Raw genomic sequence first — 26,680 nt, forward strand, 5'->3', positions numbered from 1 at the left:
CAGTACAGCAGGGACTCTAGGGTCAGAAGCTGTTCATCACCCCGTCTGTTCATCACTCAACTCCTATTGTTGTTTCCCGCCACCGCTGATAGATGGATAATAAAAAACAAGAACAAACAAGTCAAAAATAACAGGCAGCACAAAGACTCGATCACCAGCGGGTCTAAGGATAGTTTATTTATGGACGTGCTATTGCGTGAGTGTGTGAGACAGAGCGGGAGTAACAGGTAGCCTACAGTCATTCACATTCTCAATCAAACAAACCAACGATCCAAACCAAAATCAATCCCTTGGTTTTCTTCCTTTTCTTCATTTTGATGAGCTGATCAACACTCCAATATTCATATAATATTTTTATTAAATTTCCTACACTACAATGTGTATCATAAAATGGTTCTGAGTATTGTGGTATCATATTTTGGTTTTTCCTGTGGGTACAGTTAGTACTATACTTGTTGATTGTCAATGCAACCATTTAATTTAAATAATTTAAAACTGCACATTGTATTTAAGACACTTTAATTCAAAGCAACATACTTTTTTTTTTTTTTTTATAAAAGCAGGGTCAGACATTCCTTGGAGTAATTGAGAGTTAAGCACCTTGCATAGGGGCCCAATGGTGAAATTACTCAGCCAAAACCTGCCAATTTGAACCAATGACCTTTTGCTTTCAGCCACAATGGTTTAACCCACTGAGCTGCAGACAATGAGATAGAGCCCCCACCCCCGCCTTGGCTGTGTGTCTTATTTTCCCATATACAACAAACTACAGTACATTTACCGGTATTCATGAACAAAAACCCACATTTATTCAAATACAGACATCATGTCATATTCTAACCGTATCTTTCCATGTAAACAATCTAACAGTACATTTATTCGTGAACAAAAATCTGCTGTGTATACATTTATGCAGATATAGTCGTCATGTTGTCTTCTTCTGGAACATCATCGTGAGTATCCAGGGTCAGTGTCACCCTGAACTGGGTAATGACTTACCGGATGTAGGACGGGTGGTTTAATAATGTACTGACTGTTTTCAATGAGAATCCATACTATAGCTGCAGACAAATTACAGCAGTAATACCTAGTATTGGCTTTTCCTAGAGAATCAGTAAGTTGACCGATCATTCAGATTTTGTTCGATGACAAATAAAAACAGATGAGCGGAAACAGACATCGGCGTATGTGAAACCAGCGAAAAAGCCGAGGTGGGGGCCTAAAAAATTTGTAACATAACTTGATTGGTCTGGGTTGGGGTGCAATGTGATACACAGTCACAGCACCTTGGATTATAGATATAGATACATGGTAGAAATATATATGCATGCTAGAAATCCATCTTGGAAAAAACTGCTGCTTGCAAACAATGGGGGTATCTGGAGGGGATGTCACATTTAAGGGGGGGTATGAGGTAGTGAGATGAGACCCGGGGGGGCTACAGAGATCAGGTCACCAGCTGTATTTTTTTCAAACAAGGGAAACACATTGTCCAATGATGCTGCTTTTTATTTTAGGTTGCAGTCTTGACATCATTCAGTACAATTCCACATTATGTCACCCGCCACACACACACACACACACACACACACAGATTGAGTTTGGGCTCCAGTGGCTCACCAGTGTGGTGACATATTACCCAGTCTGTCCTGAGTTCTGTGTTTCCTGTAAGCTCACTGGCAGTGGAATAGATGTGATACCATGGGGGAGGTAAGCATAGCTATGGCTCAGTGTGGGATGCAGCTCCCAGCAAGACCTACAGCGATCAGCTCAGCAGACTAGAGCAGCGGCTGAATGATTCGTACGAGTACCAGCTAGTTATCTGCTACACTCTATACTTCTATATCCACTTCTGCAGATCCAGTCATTCATGGGGCATTGAGAAAAACAATTGGGAATGGGGTAACGTTGACCCCACATGCCAATCGACCGAAGAAGGATGAAAGTTGAGGATGTGTTTCTAGAAGTCGATACTCAAGATTCGGAGCACAGATGTCTTTCGATAACGTCAGAGGTAGCTGAGAACAAGCTGTACAGAAGACATTTCCTTGAACTGATTCTACTTCTCTGTTTCACCCACTTATATAGCAGTTATTTTTAACCAGCAGCGCAGTGCTTAACCACTTCCTTCACAACACGGTAAACAGAAGTCAGATCTCTTTCTTAAGCTGTTCTTGTCACCCTGGGATGTAGCGGCATTAAATGGGGATTCTTATTAACTGATCAGGTAATGTGGTGGCACTGCGAGGAGCACTGCGGCAGTGGTTGGATCTGGATAGAATGTCAGTCTATTGCAGGGTACATACAAGAGACACACATACACACACACACACACACACACACTGGGGAACCCACACACCACAGAGACAAGATAGAAAACTTCTCACACAGAGCAGAAGTTTTTCACTGTAGTTTTAGTTCATTCTTATTTTTTAGATCTGGTCCCTTGGTTGGAGGGAGGCGTGACTCACGGTCTGGACCTTAAGGGCCCCTGAGCTGGTAATGAATTAGATAATTGTGTGATTCTACATCAAGTCTGCCCTGCTCCCCGCACACATTCCCGAAAGTGTTGGTTTTGATGTTTCCACCAGCAGAAGCTGACGTGCTGGGGAAACCGCAGGAGAGGTTTCCTTAAATGAGGCAAAGACTGGCACAATCTCCTTGCTTGTTGCTGTGCCAACATCCCCTGTCCTGTTGGACAAAATCGCTCCTGTTGGATTTATAGTCACAGTGGTTCCTCAGCAAGTTCCGCCTTTCGGTTAGTTAAAAAAATAAATTCCAGAAGTGCAGTTGGGAGGAGAGATTAAAATTACATCATTATTTTAAAATTTTAAACCAAAAAATAAATAAAATCTTTGACATAAGCAAAATTCCCCAAATAACAAGCTGTGCTACTGCACATCTGAACTGGCCAATCCCGTGGCAGATCTTTAGCCCCACCCCTATCTGTGATTCACTTTGGTGCCCCAGCCTCCTGGGAGTGACACATCAAGGCCCCTTCCTGTTCAGTACATCATGCCAATCTACCCCCATGCCCTATTGTTAAAGGACATATTACTACCTGTCTGGCAGCAACTGTCAAATTACTTTGGCTCTTTCATTGGTATGTGACCTTGTTTTCTCTCTGTGAACTAAGTACAAGGGGAAAAAATCTGGACGTTTTTTGTTCCTCCACCTCTCTGACGCCTCGGGCAACCCACAACGCCACTGCATGGGACATATTTGGACTCTTCTGTCAGCCTCCCTGTGGAAGGAGATGCATTGTGACCATTACACTGTTGATGTAAGGGCCCAGGGGATCCATGCTTCCTGTTTGAGGGACCAGATTGACACAGAGGAGAGGAAACAAGGCAGGGGAACTTGTGCTTTGAAATTGTACAGATCAGCACAAACGCCCACTCAGACGCCATGGGAAATGTCACAGAGTGCCACTGCGCTCTGCACACACGTGCACTCCAGAGATCGGTAATGATTTCCGTTTTAAAAAAGGCTTCCAGCCACTCGTGTTATTCCATTACATTCTGGTGGACTGGAGAGGACTTAGTTCTGGCCAACTTTCAACTTTTCCCTCATCTCTCACGTTGCTTTTCTCAGCACCAGGGACACTAAGGAACTTATTGTGGAGTTCAGGAGAGATGAATGGGACCGAGGTGGAGCGTGTCTCCAGCGTCATGCTCCTGGGAGCACACATCTCTGAGGACTTCTCCTGGTCTGCTAAGTCCTCCACCTTGGTCAGGAATGGGCAGCAGCATCTTTACTTTCCATCGCTCACCTCAGATCCTGGCCAATTTTTACTGGTACACCATCGAGAGTATTTCGACCAGCTGTTTCACAGTGTGGTATGACAGTTGCTCTGGCTCTGACATGTATGTCCTGAGATGGACGGTGAAAACCACCCAGCACATCATCGGCGCCCAGTCCCCCTCCACCGAGGACCTCCCACCCAAACCATAGACTGTATAACTTACTCTTGTCCAGAAGGATCTATAGGAGTCTCTGGTCCTACTCCAGCAGGCTGAAGAACAGCTTCTTCCCCACAGATGTCTTCTCTAAACACTGCCGCTAATCTTCATCCACTCCCACTCATAGCCATGGACTGCATACCCCCCCCCCCACCCCGCACATCGCAGTTATTTAAAAATACTCTGCGTGTGTCAGGGGTGGACTGGCAACAAAAAGCAGCTCAGGAACTTGATGTCAAGTGACCCCAATTAGATAATTTGCCACCACCCGGGGAGGGGGGACCTGAGTACATTTTGGAACTGATCATGGAGGGGGGGGGTTCCCCCTCGGTATATTTTGGTGGCGGTCCAAAACTTCCCAAACTTCCCCATGTATACATATACACACTGTTCCAAAAAAACCTCGTAGGCACTTATACAGACGATAGGTAACAGGCGATAGGCACTTCGCTAAACCGCTCCCACACAGCACTTTTCTTTCCTTCCTTTTGTTTTTAATTCTCCCTTTTTTAAGTCTCTCTCGGATCTGTTTCGCCTCCATTTCTGCTTTAAGAAATGGACCCCCCTCCTCCCGCCACGCACGTATTTTTTTAAAACGAGAGCGCAAATTAGCGACTGTCTGCCTGATGAAAAATGCATTTAAAACATGTTCGTATTTTAGAGAATGTAGATGATATTTGCATCATTAATGATTGATCTCATCCACCCGCGACCCACCCGCAATTAATTAAAATGTATTTTTTATTACCCGACCCACCCAACCCGCGGATTATCCGCAGCGCCCGCGGAGATAACCGCCATCCGCGCATCTCTACTGCATAGGTATTACAGCAAGTTCCTCCGGGGCTTCTGGCAAGGAGCTGCCCACTTATCCACCCACACATCTTACAGCCTTTTATCCAGTGCAGCCTATACTGTCGCGTATTAAGGAAGACACGAGACAGGTCGTAAACTGAAGCTGTTCATTTATTTTCCCATAAAACTGCCGCGCCGTTCCCGCGCACTGTCCTCTTAATATCCCCAAAAAACGTGACGTGTTTTTTGTGCGCGTACATAACATATACCACCCTAAATTCCTCAGAATCATGGCCGCTCTACACTGGACAAGCTGCCCACCGATCTGACACCCGGCCAGAAGACAAGGCCTGATTCATTAATCCTACTGGCAAACGCAGCCACTAGACTGCCTGATTACGGCATTTAATTTCCTGTTTCATGCAGTATTGTGAAACTTCATGTCATTATTATTGGGTGTTGTTAAGTTGATGTTGACTGCTTGTGACCATACTGTATAAATCGCAGAGGTGGAGAGTTTAGGTTTGGAGGGTACAAATCCAGACGGACAAAAAGCAGTGACAAAGAGTACCAGTGCTAACATTGCACTGCTCAGACAGCCAGTGTTGCTGCTGTGGCACTGCAACTACAAGCGCTATCTTCTATATTGACTTCGACAGTCAATTCTGACTTTAATCTCTTTTTTCAAAACGCAGAATTCTGATTAAGGTCAGAATTCAAATAATATTTTCATGGTGGCCCTAATCCTCTTCCGTAAGAAATAGACTGCCTAAGACAACTTATGTTTGCTGATATTCAGATGTAGTAGAATTTTTTAAATATTTTTATATGTAATATTAATTTAAGAGAAAGCACACCCGACTTCAACTAATGTTCTATTAACTTATCGACATAATTATGGGCTTCTGCTCTGACTATATAGTAACATATAACCTCTACTTTCTCCTTTAATAATATGCAATTGGAAAAATTTAAATAATAAATTTTTACGCTTTTTTCCCTGCATCCCTGCCCCTCCTGTTCTCTCCCTAGTGTGGCTCTCATGACCCACACCTGTTGCTCATTTGTTTTACCTCTCATTTCAGCCCTTGTGTGATTCACACCAGATGCCTCTCGTTTGCTCCTCATCAGTGATGCAAAGGGTGCCTCCCAGTCCGCTGCTCTCCAGTCCGGCCATTGATGTCACCCCTAGTGTCTGCTCCAGTATAGTTTCCCCTATTACTAGTTGTGACTTTTGTTTGCCCTGTTCCCGTCCCTTAATAAACCCCTTTTGGTTTGGCCTCACATCTTCTCCTGTCATTTTTTTTGTATCTATGATATGTAGCCTAGACATTGAAACTATAGAAATGTATCAGTTCTGCTGGTATGATGTCGAAAGGAATATCGACATATCTTTTCACTGCCTATTTTTGCTGAGAACCGCTTACGGCGTGAAACAGGCACCACTCCGATTCTGTAGAACGTGCTGCCGCCACGAGGCGGCTGACGCGCCTGAGACGCGCGTCTTACGCAGGCAGCACGACTGCGCTAATCTGTTAACACCGGCGCCGAAATGAAAAACAAAGCCCCGGACCTTGGGTGCGCCAGATACGTGGCGTTTAGGTCACAGCTGCGGAAAATATTTTATATTTTATATTTCGGCGCCTGTTAACATTAATATTAGGTGAAGCACAGTAGTTTTAGGATGTGCTTTCTCGCTCTGAAGGAGAGTAAATAAAAATCGCAATATACAGGGATTACTGTATATAAGTATTATTACTATGAATATTAATATTAATAATAACAACAACAACAACAATAATAATAATAATAATAAAACCAAGGCTATAGCCAAGCAGCCAACACTGGGGTGGACCAATGCTGTATTTATAAAATATATTGGAGGGGACATTGTGAGCACATCTGTCCCCCCAAAATATATATTATATTTATGGTCTTCATTATATAACTATTAGTACAACTGAGCAAACGCTTCTTAATCCTTGTTTAAACTAAATATAAATTACATTTATAATTCATTGAAATCAAACATTCTATTATTGATGGCAATTATGAAAGGTAAAGAGCGTAGAAAGATTGGCCTTGAAGGAGCAGCATTGCAGCAACAACGTGGCTTTCATGGGCCTCATGAACGTCATGAACACGCAGATTCACGGCGTGCGGCACATTAAAGTTTGCTTCATACAGTCTCTGACGGGAGAGGTTTAATCAGTGAATTCTCTGTATATAATATTTAAAGGAACTTAAGCTAGCTGCCGAATGGGAAGTAGGTTTGAAGTTTCAGTTTTTGCCTTGAAATCATCCATTTATCTGTTTACTTCGGACACCATTAATAATAATAATAAAAAAAAATCGGTAGTCCTTTAGCGCGTGCTCCACTGCCTTTCGCAGTCTGCCACTGGGTGGCGCCTGAATAGACCTAAATACACTCACCTAAAGGATTATTAGGAACACCTGTTCAATTTCTCATTAATGCCTGGTCCTGGTCAAGACAATCTCCTGAACTCCAAACTGAATGTCAGAATGGGAAAGAAAGGTGATTTAAGCAATTTCGAGCGTGGCATGGTTGTTGGTGCCAGACGGGCCGGTCTGAGTATTTCACAATCTACTCAGTTACTGGGATTTTCACGCACAACCATTTCTAGGGTTTACAAAGAATGGTGTGCAAAGGGAAAAACATCCAGTATGCGGCAGTCCTGTGGGCGAAAATGCCTTGTTGATGCTAGAGGTCAGAGGACAATGGGCTGACTGATTCAAGCTGATAGAAGAGCAACTTTGACTGAAATAACCACTCGTTACAACCGAGGTATGCAGCAAAGCATTTGTGAAGCCACAACACGCACAACCTTGAGGCGGATGGGCTACAACAGCAGAAGACCCCACCGGGTACCACTCATCTCCACTACAAATAGGAAAAAGAGGCTACAATTTGCACGAGCTCACCAAAATTGGACAGTTGAAGACTGGAAAAATGTTGCCTGGTCTGATGAGTCTCGATTTCTGTTGAGACATTCAAATGGTAGAGTCAGAATTTGGCGTAAACAGAATGAGAACATGGATCCATCATGCCTTGTTACCACTGTGCAGGCTGGTGGTGGTGGTGTAATGGTGTGGGGGATGTTTTCTTGGCACACTTTAGGCCCCTTAGTGCCAATTGGGCATCGTTTAAATGCCACGGCCTACCTGAGCATTGTTTCTGACCATGTCCATCCCTTTATGACCACCATGTACCCATCCTCTGATGGCTACTCTGATGTACCATGTCACAAAGCTTGAATCATTTCAAACATGACAATGAGTTCACTGTACTAAAATGGCCCCCACAGTCACCAGATCTCAACCCAATAGAGCATCTTTGGGATCTGGTGGAATGGGAGCTTCGTGCCCTGGATGTGCATCCCACAAATCTCCATCAACTGCAAGATGCTATCCTATCAATATGGGCCAACATTTCTAAAGAATGCTTTCAGCCCCTTGTTGAATCAATGCCACGTAGAATTAAGGCAGTTCTGAAGCCGAAAGGGGGTCAAACACCGTATTAGTATGGTGTTCCTAATAATCCTTTAGGTGAGTGTATGTTCCAATGACATTTTATTGCATTACATTTTCATTTTCCACTTTATTCTTTAACTTTCAAATACATAAGGGAGACTTTAAGAATAAAGCCAAGGTTGAAGTCAGATAGTTATTAGGCCGAGCAGGTAGAGCACATGCTGAAGTGGCACCAAATATCTCCTCATTTCGACCACTCACATCCCTGGACTTTTTTCTTCTGCTCATATCTCCTGAGGTCGTCCTTCAAGCCCAGATCACCACTGTAAACAAACCCGCAGCAACACGCTACCCAGCACCGTCAAGCCACCTTGAGGCGTGAGCGGTTTGCTAGATCCACTCCCACAGACCAGCCCATCTCCCTCCCCATCATATCAACAGCTCAGCTCAATAAATTACGCTGCCAAACAGATTAACCCCGTGAACACAGGAGCCAGTCCATTATACCGCCACACCCAGTCGTGAATAATTTTTGCCGATTTCCCGGTACCCTACATTTCGGAGACTCCTACTGCATCTGAATATCAGCAAAAAGGTAAAAAGAATATTAAATATTAAACTTGTACAAATCATTTGACCTAAAATATTCTAAGCATTCTTTGTAGGCTATAAGCTATATGGATACATTTCATAAAAAATATAAGAACCGCAATTTAACAAGCTTGATAAGATGGGAAATGGTCATCTTTATACATGCATCTGGCATTGAGGCCATCCCGTTACCGGGAAAACAAGGGAACCTAAAATAAAGTCATTTTAAAGGAAACACAGTAACGATCGGAAACCTCAGTAATTTGTACACCTTTGGGAATAATTAGGTCCAAAATATGTCCCTTATTATGTGAATCTGCAACATGCTGGGAAAGTCCAGAGTTATCCAGGATGTTAGACTGTTCTTTAGCACTGGAATCCTTATCAATATGGATGTTAAAATCACTCAGGATAACAACACCGTTATAATCAATACACATGGCATGAAAGTAATTTAACAAAGTCATCAAAAAATTGGCACTATATTTTGGAGGCCTGTAAATGGTTACTGATATTGCTCAGCAGGAGGATCTAGACTGAAGAGCAAGATATTCAAAAGAGCCAGACTTTCCATACACCTGCTTGCATTGGTAAGCATTGTTAAATAAGACAGCTACTCTACCTCCTTTCCTATGTGCTCTGTCCTCAATTATAAAAAGGAAGTTTGGAGGAGCTGATTCACTATAAAGACTGCTGCTTTATTTTTATTTAACCACATTTCAGTTAAAAAAATAAAATCAAGGTTTTTCTTGATAATAAAATCATTAATTAATAGTGATTTGCTAGCCAAGAGCCTGGTATTCAGTGAAGCCAAGTTTAATGTATTAAATGCATTGTCTGACCCAGTCTGTGGCTGGTGCATAACTGGAGTCAGATTAGATAGGATAGCTGTGCACTTTGAGGACACTTTGTTCACCCTCAAATTAGTCAAAACAGGAATGGCAAACACTGGAGCTGCTCTTTACTGCGTACTGTGGGCTGTGGGGACAGCAGTGGGTCCATACCCAATATGAGGAGAGAGACAGGGGGTAAGAGGGATGGTTGGGTACGGACCCTGTCTGTCCTGGACGTCAGCATGGCCTGTAATGCCAACAGCAGTGGGTCCATACCCAGTATGAGGAGAGAGACAGGGGGTCAGAGGGATGGTTGGGTACGGACCCTGTCTGTCCTGGACGTCAGCATGGCCTGTAATGCCAACAGCAGTGGGTCCATACCCAGTATGAGGAGAGCAAAGCCTTCTTTTTCCTGATTGTAACCCTTCCTGTTTTCCACCAGAGGGGTGCTGGAGACCATAGGTCAAGTTAGCAGTAAGCATATGGACCCCCACTTTGTTTAAATGAACCCCGTCTATCCTGTAATGCTTTTGTTGATTCCAGAACAGGTTTAAACTGTCCATGAAGCTCAGCTTATGAGCAATGCATTCTGAGGAAAGCCAGGGATTCAATGCCAACGGCTGAAATGTTCAATCCCTTTCCCTAAAGTGGGGATGGGGCCTGACACAAATATCTTTGCGGGGACACACTGAAGAATGTCCCTGAGATGTGTGAAGTCCCTTTTTAGCAGCTCTGAGCCATTTGTCATTCCAGGATGAGTGTCATTTATACCAACATGTACAATAATTCTGCATGTGCCTGGATGGTCCCATAACACTTGCAGCAGTGTTCAGACCATATTGCTAAGCTTAGCATTGGGTAGACAGACAGTTTTACCATCTCTTATTATACAGTCACCTACCAGCAAAGTCTTTGGTTTGATGTCTTCTCTGACTTGATAAGCTTCTTTTTTGGTTTTAAGCTTCTTTTTTGATTGTCCGGTGCACATTCCGTTCCGATCCCGTCCTTTTTGATTATATGACATTAGCTTTAGCGGCCTGGATCTTGAGTACCTGGATCTTGGTTCCGGCGCCCTGAGTCGCATTGCTGGACTTGGTACTCCAGCACTGGTGGTGCTGTGATGGAGACTGATCACATCCTCGTGGGCAGACACTGGAGGCTCCTACAAAACTGCAGGGTCTACAGAAGTTCCCAGTTTGTCAATTCTGACTTCCGACTTCTTCCTACTCTGAAGATTCAGCTTAGGTCCAGTAGGTTACTACCTACTAGGAGAATGAGGCTGGATCTGGCCAGACGTCAAGCTCAAGCTGTTTCTAATGAGTTTGGACACAGTTTGTGTGAGGAAGTTGCAGACTTGGGTGTGACTGTCGATTCTAACGTGATGGGGGAGACCTTCCTTGACAAGACCCTGAAGGTTGTTGAGGGTTGTGTTGGTGTTGCTGGTGTTTCTGCATCTACATGCTTTTTTGAGAAATCAACTTTTTACTCTGTAATTCCCCCACCCCTGGTCTGAATCGTTTGATTTCTATTGTTAGCTATTCCGTACCCTTTGTTCGGTGTTCCCGTATTGAAAAATTTGGTATATATTTTGTATATACTATATGCCCCATATTCTCAAAACATGTGATCGATCCCTCGCCAGCAAATTTTATCCTCAGGACCCCCCCCTCCCACTTCAGCTAACTCCTTTCACTCCAAAGCACCAGCTGCCTCAATTTGAAGGTTTCTTCAGGTCTCCAAATTCCTCACCCTGTTACCGAGAGCGAATATGGCAGTCCAGCAGAGGAACTTAATCTCAGCAACCTTGTTCTTTGTCATTACCCGCAGCTCCCGACCAGAGTTGATGACGGAAGCGGAGGATGACCAGCAATCTCCCCACCACAGACCTGCAAAACTACAGCGACCAAACTTTGACCTGGTTGTGTTGCAAGCGTGTTTGGGGGACAGTTCATGTTAAATGATGAAAGTGGTAAACCTGTGACATAAACCTGTTACACACATTTCAAACAAGCGTGCACGGTATTCAGTACTTTTCAAAACATGTCATATTTTTGACAGTGTTCAAGTCTGTCAAGCAGCTATACCGCTGTGGAATGTGGATTTGCTAAACCTAGACTCACTTGTTTTTCCTGATTTAACCCTTCCTGTATTCCTAGATTCACAAGTGAGAAAGTTAGTGAATGGAACATCATGATGTGTAATTGGGAAATATAATTTTTGTGGAAATGGAGGGTATAACAGAAGCCTTGTAAAAACTGCTACATGTCTAAACCTCGACATTTGGATTTCGTCGCTGTTTTTTCTTTTTGTATTTCATGCAGTTTGGTGACTTGGTATCTCCAACTTGCTTATAAGGTGTGAGTTTGCACACTGATAGACTGGTGTCCCATCTGGGGTGTCCACTGGTTTGGATCTGAGACAGGTCTGAGGTTCACTTGGACCCTGCATTAAATATGTGCGTATGGAAGTTAGATGGATACATTTTAATGTCATAGGGATAAATAAAAATATGCTTTAGATGTTATCTTAAAAATTAATTAAATCTTTACTAAGAGGATCATATGGTGAAGACTGAGGATAGATTGTGAAACATTATGGACATGTTTTGATACATTATATGGCAGAACATAATACTGAAGAAAAACACTCTAGGTATGAACGGGTGAAATTTTATTGTATGCATGAATCAATAACTTTTTAATTTGTCACATGTTATATTTTTATTTTGTTTTTATAAGAGGTTTAAGCATGAAGTTCAGGAGAATCCTTGTTCTCTTTCTTGTTTTTCTCTTCATTTTTCATGTTTGTTTCAATGTCTATGTCAAGTACAACAGCTCAAACCAACACTCAAACAAACTCACAGCTCCTCCACCCATGCAGATAAAAGACAGCAGTACCCAGATCATTGTCCTGGTCTGGCTTTCGATATTTCGCCCATATCATAAGCTTCAGTCCTGCGCTGCTCTGTTTAACATCACTAACTGCCTCATAACGACAGACAGGAAAGTGTATAGCAAAGCTCATGGGCTCGTCATTCATCACAGAGACATCAGAAATGATCTATCCAATCTGCCTTCAATGGTGCGACCGCCCTTCCAGAAATGGGTTTGGATGAACTTTGAATCACCATCTAACTCTCAGAGAATTCCAGGTATCAACAACCTCTTCAACCTAACGATGAATTATCGCCTGGATGCTAATATATCCATTCATGAGACAGTAGTTCCAAAACAGGAAGACGACCTCTACATAATTCCGAAGAAGAGTCTCCTAGTTTGCTGGATTGTGAGCAACTGGAACCCGGCTCACGAACGGGTGAAGTTCTACAATTTGCTGAAAGAGCACATCAACATATCCCTGTTTGGCCACGTAACTAAATACCTTACAAACCAAGAGTATGTGTCGACGGTGTCCAGCTGTAAGTTTTACTTGTCATTTGAGAACTCCAAACACAAGGACTACATCACAGAAAAGTTGTACAAGCCCCTCGATCTAGGGACTGTGCCAGTTGTTCTCGGACCACCTAGGGAACAGTATGAGAATATTGTGCCTGGAGATGCCTTCATCCACGTTGACGACTTCCTCTCGCCGAAAGAGCTGGCCAGTCGCCTCCACTTCTTGGACGAAAACGAGACGGAGTACCATCACTACTTTGAGTGGAAACGCCATCTCAAAGTTAAATACGTAAACTTTCCGATAGAGCATGCCTGTCGCGCCTGCGACTACCTGAAGAAGCACAGTGACGAATACAGTTCCTTTGATAACCTCAACCAGTGGTACTGGGGTTGAAACTCACGGAAAATTCTAATGAGTGACAGTGACCTGTAACAGCATTCCCCAGTCATGTGATGCCTTGTTATAGGTCCGGTAAGTCGTTTCGGGCTCAGGGTGCTGAAAGTCAGAATGACTAATGGACTATTCCCAATGTCTTTTCTATCATCGGTAGCTAGCAACAGCTAACTATGGTAGCCTTTATAGAGAAATTATCAAAGTTCAAGTGCCAACACCAGGCTTAATTCTCGAAACCTTTTTAGTCATATGTTGTTTGTTATATATATGATGTATGTGGTTATATGTTGTCATGAAACGCTAAATTCAGAGCCGCAATGGACATGGTTAATGTAGCCTATTTTGAAAGCACAAAATGCAGAGAACAGAGTTGTGAGTGTTGGGTGTATATTAAGAGAGCCAACAAAAGTTAAACTAATCAGAATTTTCTACTTTTAAATCTTGAATTTTGACTCGTCGACTGGGGTCTGGACTATGTTCCGGATCTCTTCTTACCCTAGAACTGTCCCTGTAAAGTGACCAGCTATCACCAGATAAATAACATAACACTATGTTTTTCTCTGACGGAACAGACACGAGGGGGCGCTGCAGCACCCTTATGCTACGTTCACACCGCGAGCGTCAAAAACGCCAGCCGTCGCTCCCGCCGCCCTGAACGCGACGCTAGCCAACGCCGGAGACGCTCTCTGACTTCATAGAGTGGGCGGAGACAAGGCCACTCAGAATGCCAGGCTCTGAGAACTTTTTAAAAGGGCCGCAAAACAAACAAACGTGTAGCTTATATCTTTGCGCCGACTCCTGATAGGACATAATTTGACAAATAAATATTGTTGTGAGCCAGTTATTTGCATTCCCGCGTAAAATCAAGCGTTCTGAAGGGAAAATGTTACCTATAAATAGTGTAGCGATTCTTTTCAAATTTACCTTGGATCTCAATGGATGATCGGCAAGTAGTTACTTGTGCTTTATGTTTCTTTAGTTAACATAAATAGTACTTAAAATGTATCACGACAGTTCTACTAAAACACATAATTATGTTTTGACAAACACTAATGCTATAAATAGGTTTAACATTACGGACAATTTGCACTGTTTTCTCTGCTATGGCGCCTAAATTGATCAAAAAAATATATTATGCACTTCACCATCTCACCTGAAACGCCGATTGTTTCGGACACTCTGGTCCATGCCTCATTTTTTTTTTTTTTATGTCCCTGTATGCAAACAGACACATCATATATAACTGGGTACCCAGCCACAGCAATAATAGGCTAAGTCTCTCCTCCATTGTGCCTAGGAACGGTTGTGTCGGAACAAAAGTTTACACGCTTATGTTCTGCGGCGCTCTCTTTAGCGGAGCATCTCTACATTCCCATTGGTTGCCGCCCATCCGCGTCACAACTCATTACCATAAAGTTGACTGGGATTCAACTTCTGTCTGACGCTCCCGCCGCCCAGATCGCGATGCACCGCGCCGCGCCGCTCCTCGACGCCTCCCGACGCTCCCTCCCATAGAGAATGAATGACTTCCGGTCGCTTTGACGCTCTCGCCGCTCGCAGTGTGAACGTAGCATTAGTGTCACGTTCAGCTCCAAACGCTCCTCGTGTGTGCCACACCCCCTCATTACCTCATGTCGAATCCTGATTGTCGTCACCTGTTCCCTATTCCGTTTGCCTTGTCTTATGTATTTAGTCCTAGTCTCAGTCAGTCTTGCCAGATTCGTCATTGATGTATTGTCATGTTTTGTTCCTTGTCCGCCAGTCTTCCCTTAATTAAATAAACCCCGTCTGTCCGTATTTGCGGCTCTGCTTGCTTGCTTTCCGGCTCGCTTACCCCGGAGCATGACAGATCTGTCACGTTCAGTAAGCGAGCTGGCGGTCAAGTAGGCACGCAGAGCCGTGACTCAGGACAGACAGGGTTTATTCCACAACAGGCAGGCAGGAACACGTGGGCAAGACATCAAACATGACACTACAGCACAATGACAAATCTGGGACTGACTGAGACTAGGACTAAATACATGAGACTAGGCAAACGTAACAGGCAACAGGTGAGAACAATCAGGTTTCGACAGGAGGTAATGAGGGGGCGTGGCACACACGAGGAGCGTTCGGAGCTGAACGTGACATTTAGCGCCCCTTTATTCCTGCACCACTGCTGCTTGCTGGGCTTCTTGTGGATATATGGTGGTTGCAGGGATCTGGGTACTCGGTAATAAGTTATTAGTTATAAGTTATTAATTACAAGTTATTAGTTGTAAGTTATAAGTTGACTAACAGTACATGAATGACATGATGTGTATTTACATTATTGATTTAATGAACTGCAGGGTTTCTAATTCAGTTCCTTTGCATAAAACCAAAATAACTTTAATAAATTAGAGTTTTGCTGTCTTGTTCATTTGACTCTGGTTCCTCCCAAGATTTCTTCCCTCTAGGGAGTTTTTCCTTGCCACTGTGGATTCTGGCTTGCACACTGGGGGCCTTGGGTGGGGATGATGTAAAGTTACGCTATACAAATAAAACTGAATTGAACTGAATGACTCTTAGGAAGTGATGAGCGCTTAATTAAAAATTAACTAAAGGTCAGTCAATATGACCACTACATATTTGTTTTTAATGGTTAAATAAAGAGAATTCTGAAAAAATAACACAGGTTCATAAGAATTTTCAGTAATACTTTTGCATTTTCTATAAAATATTCTTATTATAATTATTTTTGATGATTAATAAAATTTGATTCTATGAACACTGAACAACATTTGAAGGGACACAAATAATGTAGTAGTACATGCTTACTTAATGTATTAATTAACCATTAACTAAGTGTTAGTTATGTACTGACCATTCTTGTTCATCATCAATCAATCAGGACCAGGGCCATAACTAGGATTTTTAAAATAACGAGATCAGAAGTGTTAGCTCTTCCTAGGTGTGCTCTGTAATGGATGGTGATTATTGGAGCTGCAGAAAAAATACTGAGGACTTAACCTTGGTGTCCTCAGTGATTGGTACGGGCATAATCATGATGCTTCATGTATTCCATGCAGAAACTACAGCATATTACTTAATTATCAACTAATTAGTTAACTGTTAACTAGTATAGTTCCTTCATGAATGATTAATGATTATTTATGCCAATGGCAAGTCTGTTCCAGCAAATTAAAACTGGTTTCAGTATAAACCCACTTGTTTATTTAGTCTGTAAATGAATTTTCTTACTCTATAACCAAAGTGGGGATTTTATTAACTAGCTCATTCTTTGGTTTATTTAATTTAATTTTGTTTGTAAAATTATATTCAAGTGTAGCTGAAATATAGACAAATATGTGTATTATTGTCATAGTATATGCTTTTTGATTGTAATTCTAAGCATCATTTTTCACTGCATAATTATAATTCATTGTAACTGAAAGATTAAATTTTGAAATTGTTGCTTTAAATTCTAAAGTTAATTTAGAATTGAGCTGAAATGCAATAAACTTCATTTTAATATCTCCTTCCTCTTTCGACTTGACGAGTGATCTTTTACCGGGACAAGGTGAGTCAACACAGCGACAAAATGCAGCAGGAGAAGCTCATGTCAGCTCCAAAGGAGTTAAAGGGTCCTTTGCTCGGCACATGGAGCTGATGTGACTGAATATCTTAAAACTTCTGTTGGTGAAACAGCAGGCGGTTTGATGCTTAAAAGTACGTTTCTGTAAGCCGAAGGCTTCGGTCCTGCGTGGACCTCCGATTCACCACAGCGCGAATATCCTGCTGTGTAAAAGGGCCAAACAGAAAGTCACTGAAGAAGAACCAGCTGAGCAGCTTTAGTTGTGTAGAACGTCTTAACCGGTGTCAAATACAAGCAATACATAAACACACCCTCGCTGGGATCCTTGTCAGGCTTCTGTTTCCCGGATCACTGGCCGGATGCCTTGTGGTGCCGGCCAGACGTCCTCCCTCTTTGCTCAGGTGCTTCCGACGGCTGTAGACTGCCCCGCCCCCGCCCCTCGTTAGCTTACGCCACTTGCCATCTCTACCTGCCCACCCCCCATTTTTCGTGGGCCCTCCCTCTTTTCCCTCTTTCATTTCCCGACACTATTCCTCTCCTCCTTATTCTTCGATCGGTAAGTCGTTTCGGGCTCAGGGTGCTGAAAGTCAGAATGACTAATGGACTATTCCCAATGTCTTTTCTATCATCGGTAGCTAACAACAGCTAACTACGGTAGCCTTTATAGAGAAATGATCAAAGTTAAAGTGCCGACACCAGGCTTAACTCTCGAAACCTTTTTAGTCATATGTTGTTTGTTATATACACTCATCTAAAGGATTATTAGGAACACCTGTTCAATTTCTCATGAATGCAATTATCTAATCAACCAATCACATGGCAGTTGCTTCAATGCATTTAGGGGTGTGGTCCTGGTCAAGACAATCTCCTGAACTCCAAACTGAATGTCAGAATGGGAAAGAAAGGTGATTTAAGCAATTTTGAGCGTGGCATGGTTGTTGGTGCCAGACGGGCCGGTCTGAGTATTTCACAATCTGCTCAGTTACTGGGATTTTCACGCACAACCATTTCTAGGGTTTACAAAGAATGGTGTGCAAAGGGAAAAACATCCAGTATGCGGCAGTCCTGTGGGCGAAAATGCCTTGTTGATGCTAGAGGTCAGAGGAGAATGGGCCGACTGATTCAAGCTGATAGAAGAGCAACTTTGACTGAAATAACCACTCGTTACAACCGAAGTATGCAGCAAAGCATTTGTGAAGCCACAACATGCACAACCTTGAGGCGGATGGGCTACAACAGCAGAAGACCCCACCGGGTACCACTCATCTCCACTACAAATAGGAAAAAGAGGCTACAATTTGCACGAGCTCACCAAAATTGGACAGTTGAAGACTGGAAAAATGTTGCCTGGTCTGATGAGTCTCGATTTCTGTTGAGACATTCAAATGGTAGAGTCAGAATTTGGCGTAAACAGAATGAGAACATGGATCCATCATGCCTTGCTCAAGGGCCCACAGACATGATTAGTCTGTCCAGATCGGGCTTGAACCGGCAACCTTCTGATCAGAGGCACAATTAAATTTTAACTAGTTAAAATACCAATTTCTGGTATGAGCAGTTCAGTTTTAACTAGCTAAAATGCCAATTGTTTGTCAGAAATACAATTTTAACTAGATGAAAATCCAATTTCTGATGTCAGGAATTTATTTTGTAGCTAGTAACTGAATTCCTGAACATCAGAAATGGGAATTTTAACTAGTTCAAATTCCAACTTTCATTGAAATGAATGAGAAAAATAATAATAAAGTAAAAAATTTAAATAGCTAAAACATAGTTACTGATATGAAGAATTTGCATTCTAAACTAGTTAGATCTGAATTAGTGATATCCTCTAAAAATGAAATAAAGCTAAAACAGCCTTGTCCCGTCTGTCCCACTGTGCTATGAGAGCACGTGTACATGCACTGCATCTTAGGATCGCGGACACACTCTTGAGTTCAAATCTGAGGTCACCCATCCAGGTTGGCGCGTGGAACGTCTTGTTTCTCCGGCACGATGACCATCTTCCCCTGCTGTCAGATCCTCATAAACTCTGCGTTTCACTGACAGCACTCTCTGAGGTATGCAGACCGGGGAGTGGCCAGATCTCTATAGGTGGGTACACCTATTACTTGCCTGTCACGCTGACAGCTGCCACACCCAGGGAGTGGCTGTTGCTGAGCCGGATCGGTTTCTTTCAATGGTGTCCGATGTCACTCCTTTCAATGAGCGAATTATGACACTCAGACTAAGGCAAAACAAATTATTTATATAGCACAATTCAGTTCAAGGCAATTCAAAGTGCTTTACGAAGGCAGAAGACCACATTTCAACGATCTTTCGTAAGAAAGGTAGGTTTGATATAGGCCTATAAGTATTTATTATTGAGGCATCTACGGTAGGTTGGGCTTTTTTAAAAGAGGTTTGATAACTGTGATCTTTAGGGCCTTTGGGAAAAGGCCTGACTGAAGAGAACTATTGACTATTTAAAGCACATCTGATGCTATACAATTAAAAATATCCTTAAAGAACCTTGTAGGCAGAGTGTCAAGACAGCAGCTAGTAGGCCTAAGGTGTTGAACAATTTCTGTGAAGGTTGCATGGTCTAGACGTTACCTAAAGCAGTGCTAGGCAGAGGCACAGACACATCGACATTTTGCCCGAGATGGAATTACACACTATGTGTCTTTTCTTTGTAATTTTATCTGTGAAAAAAGATGCAAAGTTATTGCGTGATTTGGTGGATGACAGTTCAGGAGGATGCAGTACTGGAGGCTTGTTAGTCTATCAACAACAGTGAATACAGTGCTTGCATTATTGCTATTTTTATTAATAATCTTATAGTCAAAGTCAAAGTGAACTTTATTGTCATCTCTGCTATATACAAGTATACAGAGAGACGCGACGGTGTGACTCCCGTTCTACAGAGTACACAGAACAAAAGCCACGTAGAATTTGCATATATAAATACAAAAAATACACTATAAAAATATAAACTCTAAACCTAAATAGACAAGGAAAATGTGCAAATAAATAAAAGACTGTCTTGCACTTTTTCGTTCTCAGTTATAGATGTGAAATCGTGGACGTCATAGTGAACAGGGAGCAATGGGCGCAATGGCATCAATAATGTTTATAACTTTAGAACTGAAACTGTCCACAAGATCATTGACAGCGGCTGAAGGTAGAGCTGGCGTGGGTGTAAAAGCCAGGCTACATAATGCACATGTGTTATCATTTACATAATGTTTCCTGATTATATACGTTTTAACTCTGCTGATATCAGCAGCGACGGTCATTTTAAAGGAAACACAATAACGATCGGAAACCTCAGTAATTTGTACACCTTTGGGAATAATTAGGTCCAAAATATGTCCCTTATTATGTGAATCTGCAACATGCTGGGAAAGTCCAGAGTTATCCAGGATGTTAGACTGTTCTTTAGCACTGGAATCCTTATCAATATGGATGTTAAAATCACTCAGGATAACAACACCGTTATAATCAATACACATGGCATGAAAGTAATTTAACAAAGTCATCAAAAAATTGGCACTATATTTTGGAGGCCTGTAAATGGTTACTGATATTGCTCAGCAGGAGGATCTAGACTGAAGAGCAAGATATTCAAAAGAGCCAGACTTTCCATACACCTGCTTGCATTGGTAAGCATTGTTAAATAAGACAGCTACTCTACCTCCTTTCCTATGTGCTCTGTCCTCAATTATAAAAAGGAAGTTTGGAGGAGCTGATTCACTATAAAGACTGCTGCTTTATTTTTATTTAACCACATTTCAGTTAAAAAAATAAAATCAAGGTTTTTCTTGATAATAAAATCATTAATTAATAGTGATTTGCTAGCCAAGAGCCTGGTATTCAGTGAAGCCAAGTTTAATGTATTAAATGCATTGTCTGACCCAGTCTGTGGCTGGTGCATAACTGGAGTCAGATTAGATAGGATAGCTGTGCACTTTGAGGACACTTTGTTCACCCTCAAATTAGTCAAAACAGGAATGGCAAACACTGGAGCTGCTCTTTACTGCGTACTGTGGGCTGTGGGGACAGCAGTGGGTCCATACCCAATATGAGGAGAGAGACAGGGGGTAAGAGGGATGGTTGGGTACGGACCCTGTCTGTCCTGGACGTCAGCATGGCCTGTAATGCCAACAGCAGTGGGTCCATACCCAGTATGAGGAGAGAGACAGGGGGTCAGAGGGATGGTTGGGTACGGACCCTGTCTGTCCTGGACGTCAGCATGGCCTGTAATGCCAACAGCAGTGGGTCCATACCCAGTATGAGGAGAGCAAAGCCTTCTTTTTCCTGATTGTAACCCTTCCTGTTTTCCACCAGAGGGGTGCTGGAGACCATAGGTCAAGTTAGCAGTAAGCATATGGACCCCCACTTTGTTTAAATGAACCCCGTCTATCCTGTAATGCTTTTGTTGATTCCAGAACAGGTTTAAACTGTCCATGAAGCTCAGCTTATGAGCAATGCATTCTGAGGAAAGCCAGGGATTCAATGCCAACGGCTGAAATGTTCAATCCCTTTCCCTAAAGTGGGGATGGGGCCTGACACAAATATCTTTGCGGGGACACACTGAAGAATGTCCCTGAGATGTGTGAAGTCCCTTTTTAGCAGCTCTGAGCCATTTGTCATTCCAGGATGAGTGTCATTTATACCAACATGTACAATAATTCTGCATGTGCCTGGATGGTCCCATAACACTTGCAGCAGTGTTCAGACCATATTGCTAAGCTTAGCATTGGGTAGACAGACAGTTTTACCATCTCTTATTATACAGTCACCTACCAGCAAAGTCTTTGGTTTGATGTCTTCTCTGACTTGATAAGCTTCTTTTTTGGTTTTAAGCTTCTTTTTTGATTGTCCGGTGCACATTCCGTTCCGATCCCGTCCTTTTTGATTATATGACATTAGCTTTAGCGGCCTGGATCTTGAGTACCTGGATCTTGGTTCCGGCGCCCTGAGTCGCATTGCTGGACTTGGTACTCCAGCACTGGTGGTGCTGTGATGGAGACTGATCACATCCTCGTGGGCAGACACTGGAGGCTCCTACAAAACTGCAGGGTCTACAGAAGTTCCCAGTTTGTCAATTCTGACTTCCGACTTCTTCCTACTCTGAAGATTCAGCTTAGGTCCAGTAGGTTACCACCTACTAGGAGAATGAGGCTGGATCTGGCCAGACGTCAAGCTCAAGCTGTTTCTAATGAGTTTGGACACAGTTTGTGTGAGGAAGTTGCAGACTTGGGTGTGACTGTCGATTCTAACGTGATGGGGGAGACCTTCCTTGACAAGACCCTGAAGGTTGTTGAGGGTTGTGTTGGTGTTGCTGGTGTTTCTGCATCTACATGCTTTTTTGAGAAATCAACTTTTTACTCTGTAATTTCCCCACCCCTGGCCTGAATCGTTTGATTTCTATTGTTAGCTATTCTGTACCCTTTGTACTGCCAAGCGGCAGTTCAGAATACCCACCCTTTTTGGAGTCCTTGGAAGGGATGTTGGAAAGCGCTCCTCCTGGGGACTCTCTTGTTCTGCTGGGGGACTTCAATGCTCACGTGGGCAATGACAGTGAGACCTGGAGTGGCGTGATTGGGAGGAACGCCCCCCCGATTTGAACCCAAGCAGTGTTTTATTATTGGACTTCTGTGGTCGTCATGGATTGAGGTGGCTCGGGCATCTTCTTATGATGCCTCCTGGACGCCTCCCTGGTGAGGTGTTCCGGGCATGTCCCACTGGGAGGAGGCCCCAGGGAAGACCCAGGACACGCTGGAGGGACTATGTCTCTCGGCTGGCCTGGGAACGCCTCAGGATTCCCCCAGAGGAGCTGGATGAAGTGGCCGGGGAGAGGGAAGTCTGGGTTTCCCTGCCGAGGCTGCTGCCCCCGCGACCCGACCTCGGATAAGCAGAAGATAATGGATGGATGGATGGATGGATGGATGGATAGTTGTGTTACAGTATAATAGGTATGTATGATGAAAGTGTTCATTTCACTGAAGTGTTTTGACTACTGAGTTTTTCCTCTTTTTTAATGGGGTCACAGTTTTTGATGGCAGCCATTTATGTGTATCAGAGTAAGATGGTGAAACTGAAAAGCAGAACTGTAATGTTTTAAAACATTTTATTTCTTTGAAATATGCCTTTATATATACTGCAAACAATGTAAAATGAAGTTATATAAATCAATAACATAAAAGCGAACAAATATGAAAAGAGGCAACATTGGCTACATATATTGCAGCTCAGAAATACCCATTCTCGTAGCCACCTATATATTTTGTGAATGATGATTTTAATTTAACATGCAGTTCTCTTCCCCCCAAAACTCCTGAGGCAACACAAAGAAATATCAACGAATAAGAAACTCAAATACTGATGCCTTGAAAAAGTTAAAATAATTTCGTTATGTAAGGGTAAAGGGTTTCTTGTTCATTCCCAGCAACATGTGAAGCAGCGTCTCTAGAGTCACAGAATACTATGATTGCAGAATTTGGTGTTAAACTGGCTTAGCAAGGTTTCTTTAAGCTTATTTCCAAGTTTCAGGTATTAGAAATTGTTGCTTTGTAGCTCAGTTTTAAATGGGGTACCCTATATTGCTGGGGTAATTTATGATACACACCATACCTGGGATTCAGACTTGTTGAACATGCATCATGATGTTTTAACTTTGTTCTGTTATTACCTGCAGTTTCCAACCAGAGTTGATGACAGGGGTGGAAGATGACCAGCAATCTCCCCACCGCAGACGTGCTCGACGCCTACTAAACTTTGACCTGGTTGTGTTGCAAGTGAGTTTGGGGGACAGTTTGTTTTAAATGATGAAAGTGGTAAACCTGTGACATAAACCTGTTACACACATTTCAAACAGGCATGCACGGTATTCAGTGTTTTACAAAACACTCAAATACTCAAGGGCCTTACTCAAGGACAGGCTTAGCCCACTAAGCCACAGGCCGCCCCCAAATTAATTAAACATTTACTAAGAGGACCATATGGTGAAGACTGAGGATGGATTGTCAAACATTATGGACATGTTTGGATCCATTACATGGCAGAACATAATACTGATGAAAAACACTTTAGATATGAACAGGTGGAATTTTATGGTATGCATCAATCAACTTTTTCAAATTTGTCACATGTTATGATTTTTATTTTGTTTTTTTCAAGCAGGTTCAAGCATGAAGTTCAGGAGAGTTCATGTCTTGCTTCCAGTTTTTCTGTTAATTTTTCTAGTGGTCTATGACCTCTATTTCAAGCAATACTCAAACAAATTCATACCTCCTCCACCCTTTGTGAGAAAAGTGAACAGTAAGCAGACTATTGTCCTGGTCTGGTCTGAGATATTTGGCCAGCATCATGAGCTTCAGTCCTGCGCTGCTCTGTTTAACTTCAGTGATTGCCAGATAACAACAGACAGGAAAGTGTATAGCAAAGCTCATGGGCTCCTCATTCATCACAGAGACATCAGAAATGATCTATCCAATCTGCCTTCAATGGTGCGACCGCCCTTCCAGAAATGGGTTTGGATGAACTTTGAATCACCATCTAACTCTCAGAGAATTCCAGGTATTAACAACCTCTTCAACCTAACGATGAATTATCGCCTGGATGCTAATATATCCATTCATGAGACAGTAGTTCCAAAACAGGAGGACGACCTCTACATAATTCCGAAGAAGAGTCAACTAGTTTGCTGGATTGTGAGCAACTGGAACACGGCTCACGAACGGGTGAAGTTCTACAATTTGCTGAAAGAGCACATCAACATATCCCTGTTTGGCCGCGTAACTAAATCCCTTACAAACCAAGAGTATGTGTCGACGGTGTCCAGCTGTAAGTTTTACTTGTCGTTTGAGAACTCCAAACAGAAGGACTACATCACAGAAAAGTTGTACAAGCCCCTCGATCTAGGGACTGTGCCCATTGTTCTCGGACCACCTAGGGAACAGTATGAGAATATTGTGCCTGGAGATGCCTTCATCCACGTTGACGACTTCCTCTCGCCGAAAGAGCTGGCCAATTACCTCCACTTCTTGGACAAAAACGAGACAGAGTATCATCGCTACTTTGAGTGGAAACGCCATCTCAAAGTTAAATACGTAAACTTTCCGATAGAGCATGCCTGTCGCGCCTGCGACTACCTGAAGAAGCACAGTGACGAATACAGTTCCTTTGATAACCTAAACCAGTGGTACTGGGGTTAAAATTTACGGAAAATGCTAACAAGTGACAGTGATCTGTTACAAAAGAAAATCAGTAAAGTGTATCAATGGTAGCCCCCACACGGAAATAACCTATATAAACATATATGTTTTAATATAGGTTTTGATATAGGTTTTTAATATATGTGACATATATAAAATTGGCTGTTTTCCTATATTATATGTACATATATGTACGCATATATGTGCATATATGTACATATAATATAGGAAAACGGCCAATTTTATATATGTCACATATATTAAAACATATATGTTTATATAGGTTAAATGGACTGCATTTATATAGTGCTTTTCTACTCTTACGAGTACTCAAAGCGCTTTACAATTTATGCCTCTCACACACACACACACACACACACACACACACACACACACACACACACACCAGCGGCAGAGGCTGCCATGCAAGGCGCCAACCTGCACACCGGGAGCAATTTGGGGTTCAGTGTCTTGCTCAAGGACACTTTGATAGGGTCAGGAGGAACCAGTGCTTGAACCTGCAACCCTCCAGTTGCCGAACGATAGCACTACTTTCTGCGCCACCATATATCCCTTGTCAATGTTCTTTCAGTGGGGGGTAATGCATGAATAAACTGTTATTAATTTTATTTGTTTGCTTCAGGTTATTTCTGTGTGGGATGTGAATCTGGAAGTGACTTGAAATTGGAAAAAAGACTTGATTGACAAAATAAAAAAAACGACAAACCATTTTGTTATACATTTCCTTCTTTTCCACTATTTTCATACAAGAAAGAATTGACCTTGTAAATGTTTCAGGAAAACGTGTAGACATCATAGCTTTCCATCTCCTCTCACTTATTTGCCATAGTTAAATTCCATAACATGCCAATTACATGTGATACCAATTTCACGTGTTCGCACATAAGTTTTTTTTTTTTTTAGTTAGTTCTTCGTTATTGCCTTGATAATAGAAAATATGAGCTAGGCATCATGTATGACAGTTGCCAAAGTGAGATATGAGCTAAAATGACCAGATCCTGCCATGAGCTACATAGGAGACATATCTTGTATCTACATATAGGGCTTATATGTGGATATAAAGAAGCAATACAGGAGACCTATATGGCCTGTATATGCACATATATGCTCCTCAATTTTGCCTATATGTGGCATATATACGCATATATGCAGCATATATATTATCATATATATGCATATATACTGCAGATAGGTTTCATATATGCGCATATATCCTCATATAGGTTCTTTCCATGTGGGAATACAGGAGACCTATATGGCCTGTATATGCACATATATGCTCCACAATTTTGCCTATATGTGGCATATATACGCATATACTGTATGCAGCATATATATTATCATATATATGCATATATACTGCATATAGGTTTCATATATGCGCATATATCCTCATATAGGTTCTTTCCATGTGGGAATACAGGAGACCTATATGGCCTG

At 42.4% G+C, this 26,680-nt stretch overlaps 2 protein-coding genes across 8 annotated transcripts; both read left to right on the forward strand.

Annotated features, from left to right (window-relative positions):
• The first annotated feature begins 3,635 nt into the window (after nt 1–3,635).
• LOC111849156 (4-galactosyl-N-acetylglucosaminide 3-alpha-L-fucosyltransferase 9-like) lies at nt 3,636–13,462 on the forward strand. Its single transcript, XM_072705229.1, has 2 exons — nt 3,636–3,731; nt 12,500–13,462. Exons 1-2 carry the CDS (start codon nt 3,636–3,638, stop codon nt 13,460–13,462), a joined length of 1,059 nt encoding a protein of 352 aa, XP_072561330.1.
• Nucleotides 13,463–18,954: 5,492 nt separating this feature from the next.
• Nucleotides 18,955–25,948, forward strand: LOC111849225 (4-galactosyl-N-acetylglucosaminide 3-alpha-L-fucosyltransferase 9-like). Of its 7 annotated transcripts, XM_072705208.1 has the most exons (4): nt 19,097–19,348; nt 20,595–22,978; nt 23,701–23,800; nt 24,183–25,948. In XM_072705208.1, exon 4 carries the CDS (start codon nt 24,194–24,196, stop codon nt 25,217–25,219), a length of 1,026 nt encoding a protein of 341 aa, XP_072561309.1. In that variant the 5' UTR covers nt 19,097–19,348; nt 20,595–22,978; nt 23,701–23,800; nt 24,183–24,193; the 3' UTR covers nt 25,220–25,948. The 7 variants fall into 7 exon arrangements, with proteins under 7 accessions (XP_072561313.1, XP_072561309.1, XP_072561308.1 ...); XM_072705212.1 differs by lacking the exons at nt 19,097–19,348; nt 20,595–22,978 and adding an exon at nt 18,955–19,078; XM_072705207.1 differs by having other exon boundaries at nt 19,097–22,978; nt 24,186–25,948.
• The last annotated feature ends 732 nt before the right edge of the window (nt 25,949–26,680 follow it).

Source organism: Paramormyrops kingsleyae, chromosome 22 (genome assembly GCF_048594095.1).
Source record: "Paramormyrops kingsleyae isolate MSU_618 chromosome 22, PKINGS_0.4, whole genome shotgun sequence".
Lineage (NCBI taxonomy): Eukaryota > Metazoa > Chordata > Actinopteri > Osteoglossiformes > Mormyridae > Paramormyrops > Paramormyrops kingsleyae.

Bases quoted from the DNA above. Each gene is read 5' to 3' on its own strand.
- LOC111849156 (XM_072705229.1), top strand. From the start codon at position 3,636: ATGAATGGGACCGAGGTGGAGCGTGTCTCCAGCGTCATGCTCCTGGGA. The intron at 3,732-12,499 runs GTCAGGAATGGG...GTCTATGTCAAG, and splicing joins CTGCTAAGTCCTCCACCTTG to TACAACAGCTCAAACCAACA.
- LOC111849225 (XM_072705212.1), top strand. From the start codon at position 24,194: ATGAAGTTCAGGAGAGTTCATGTCTTGCTTCCAGTTTTTCTGTTAATT.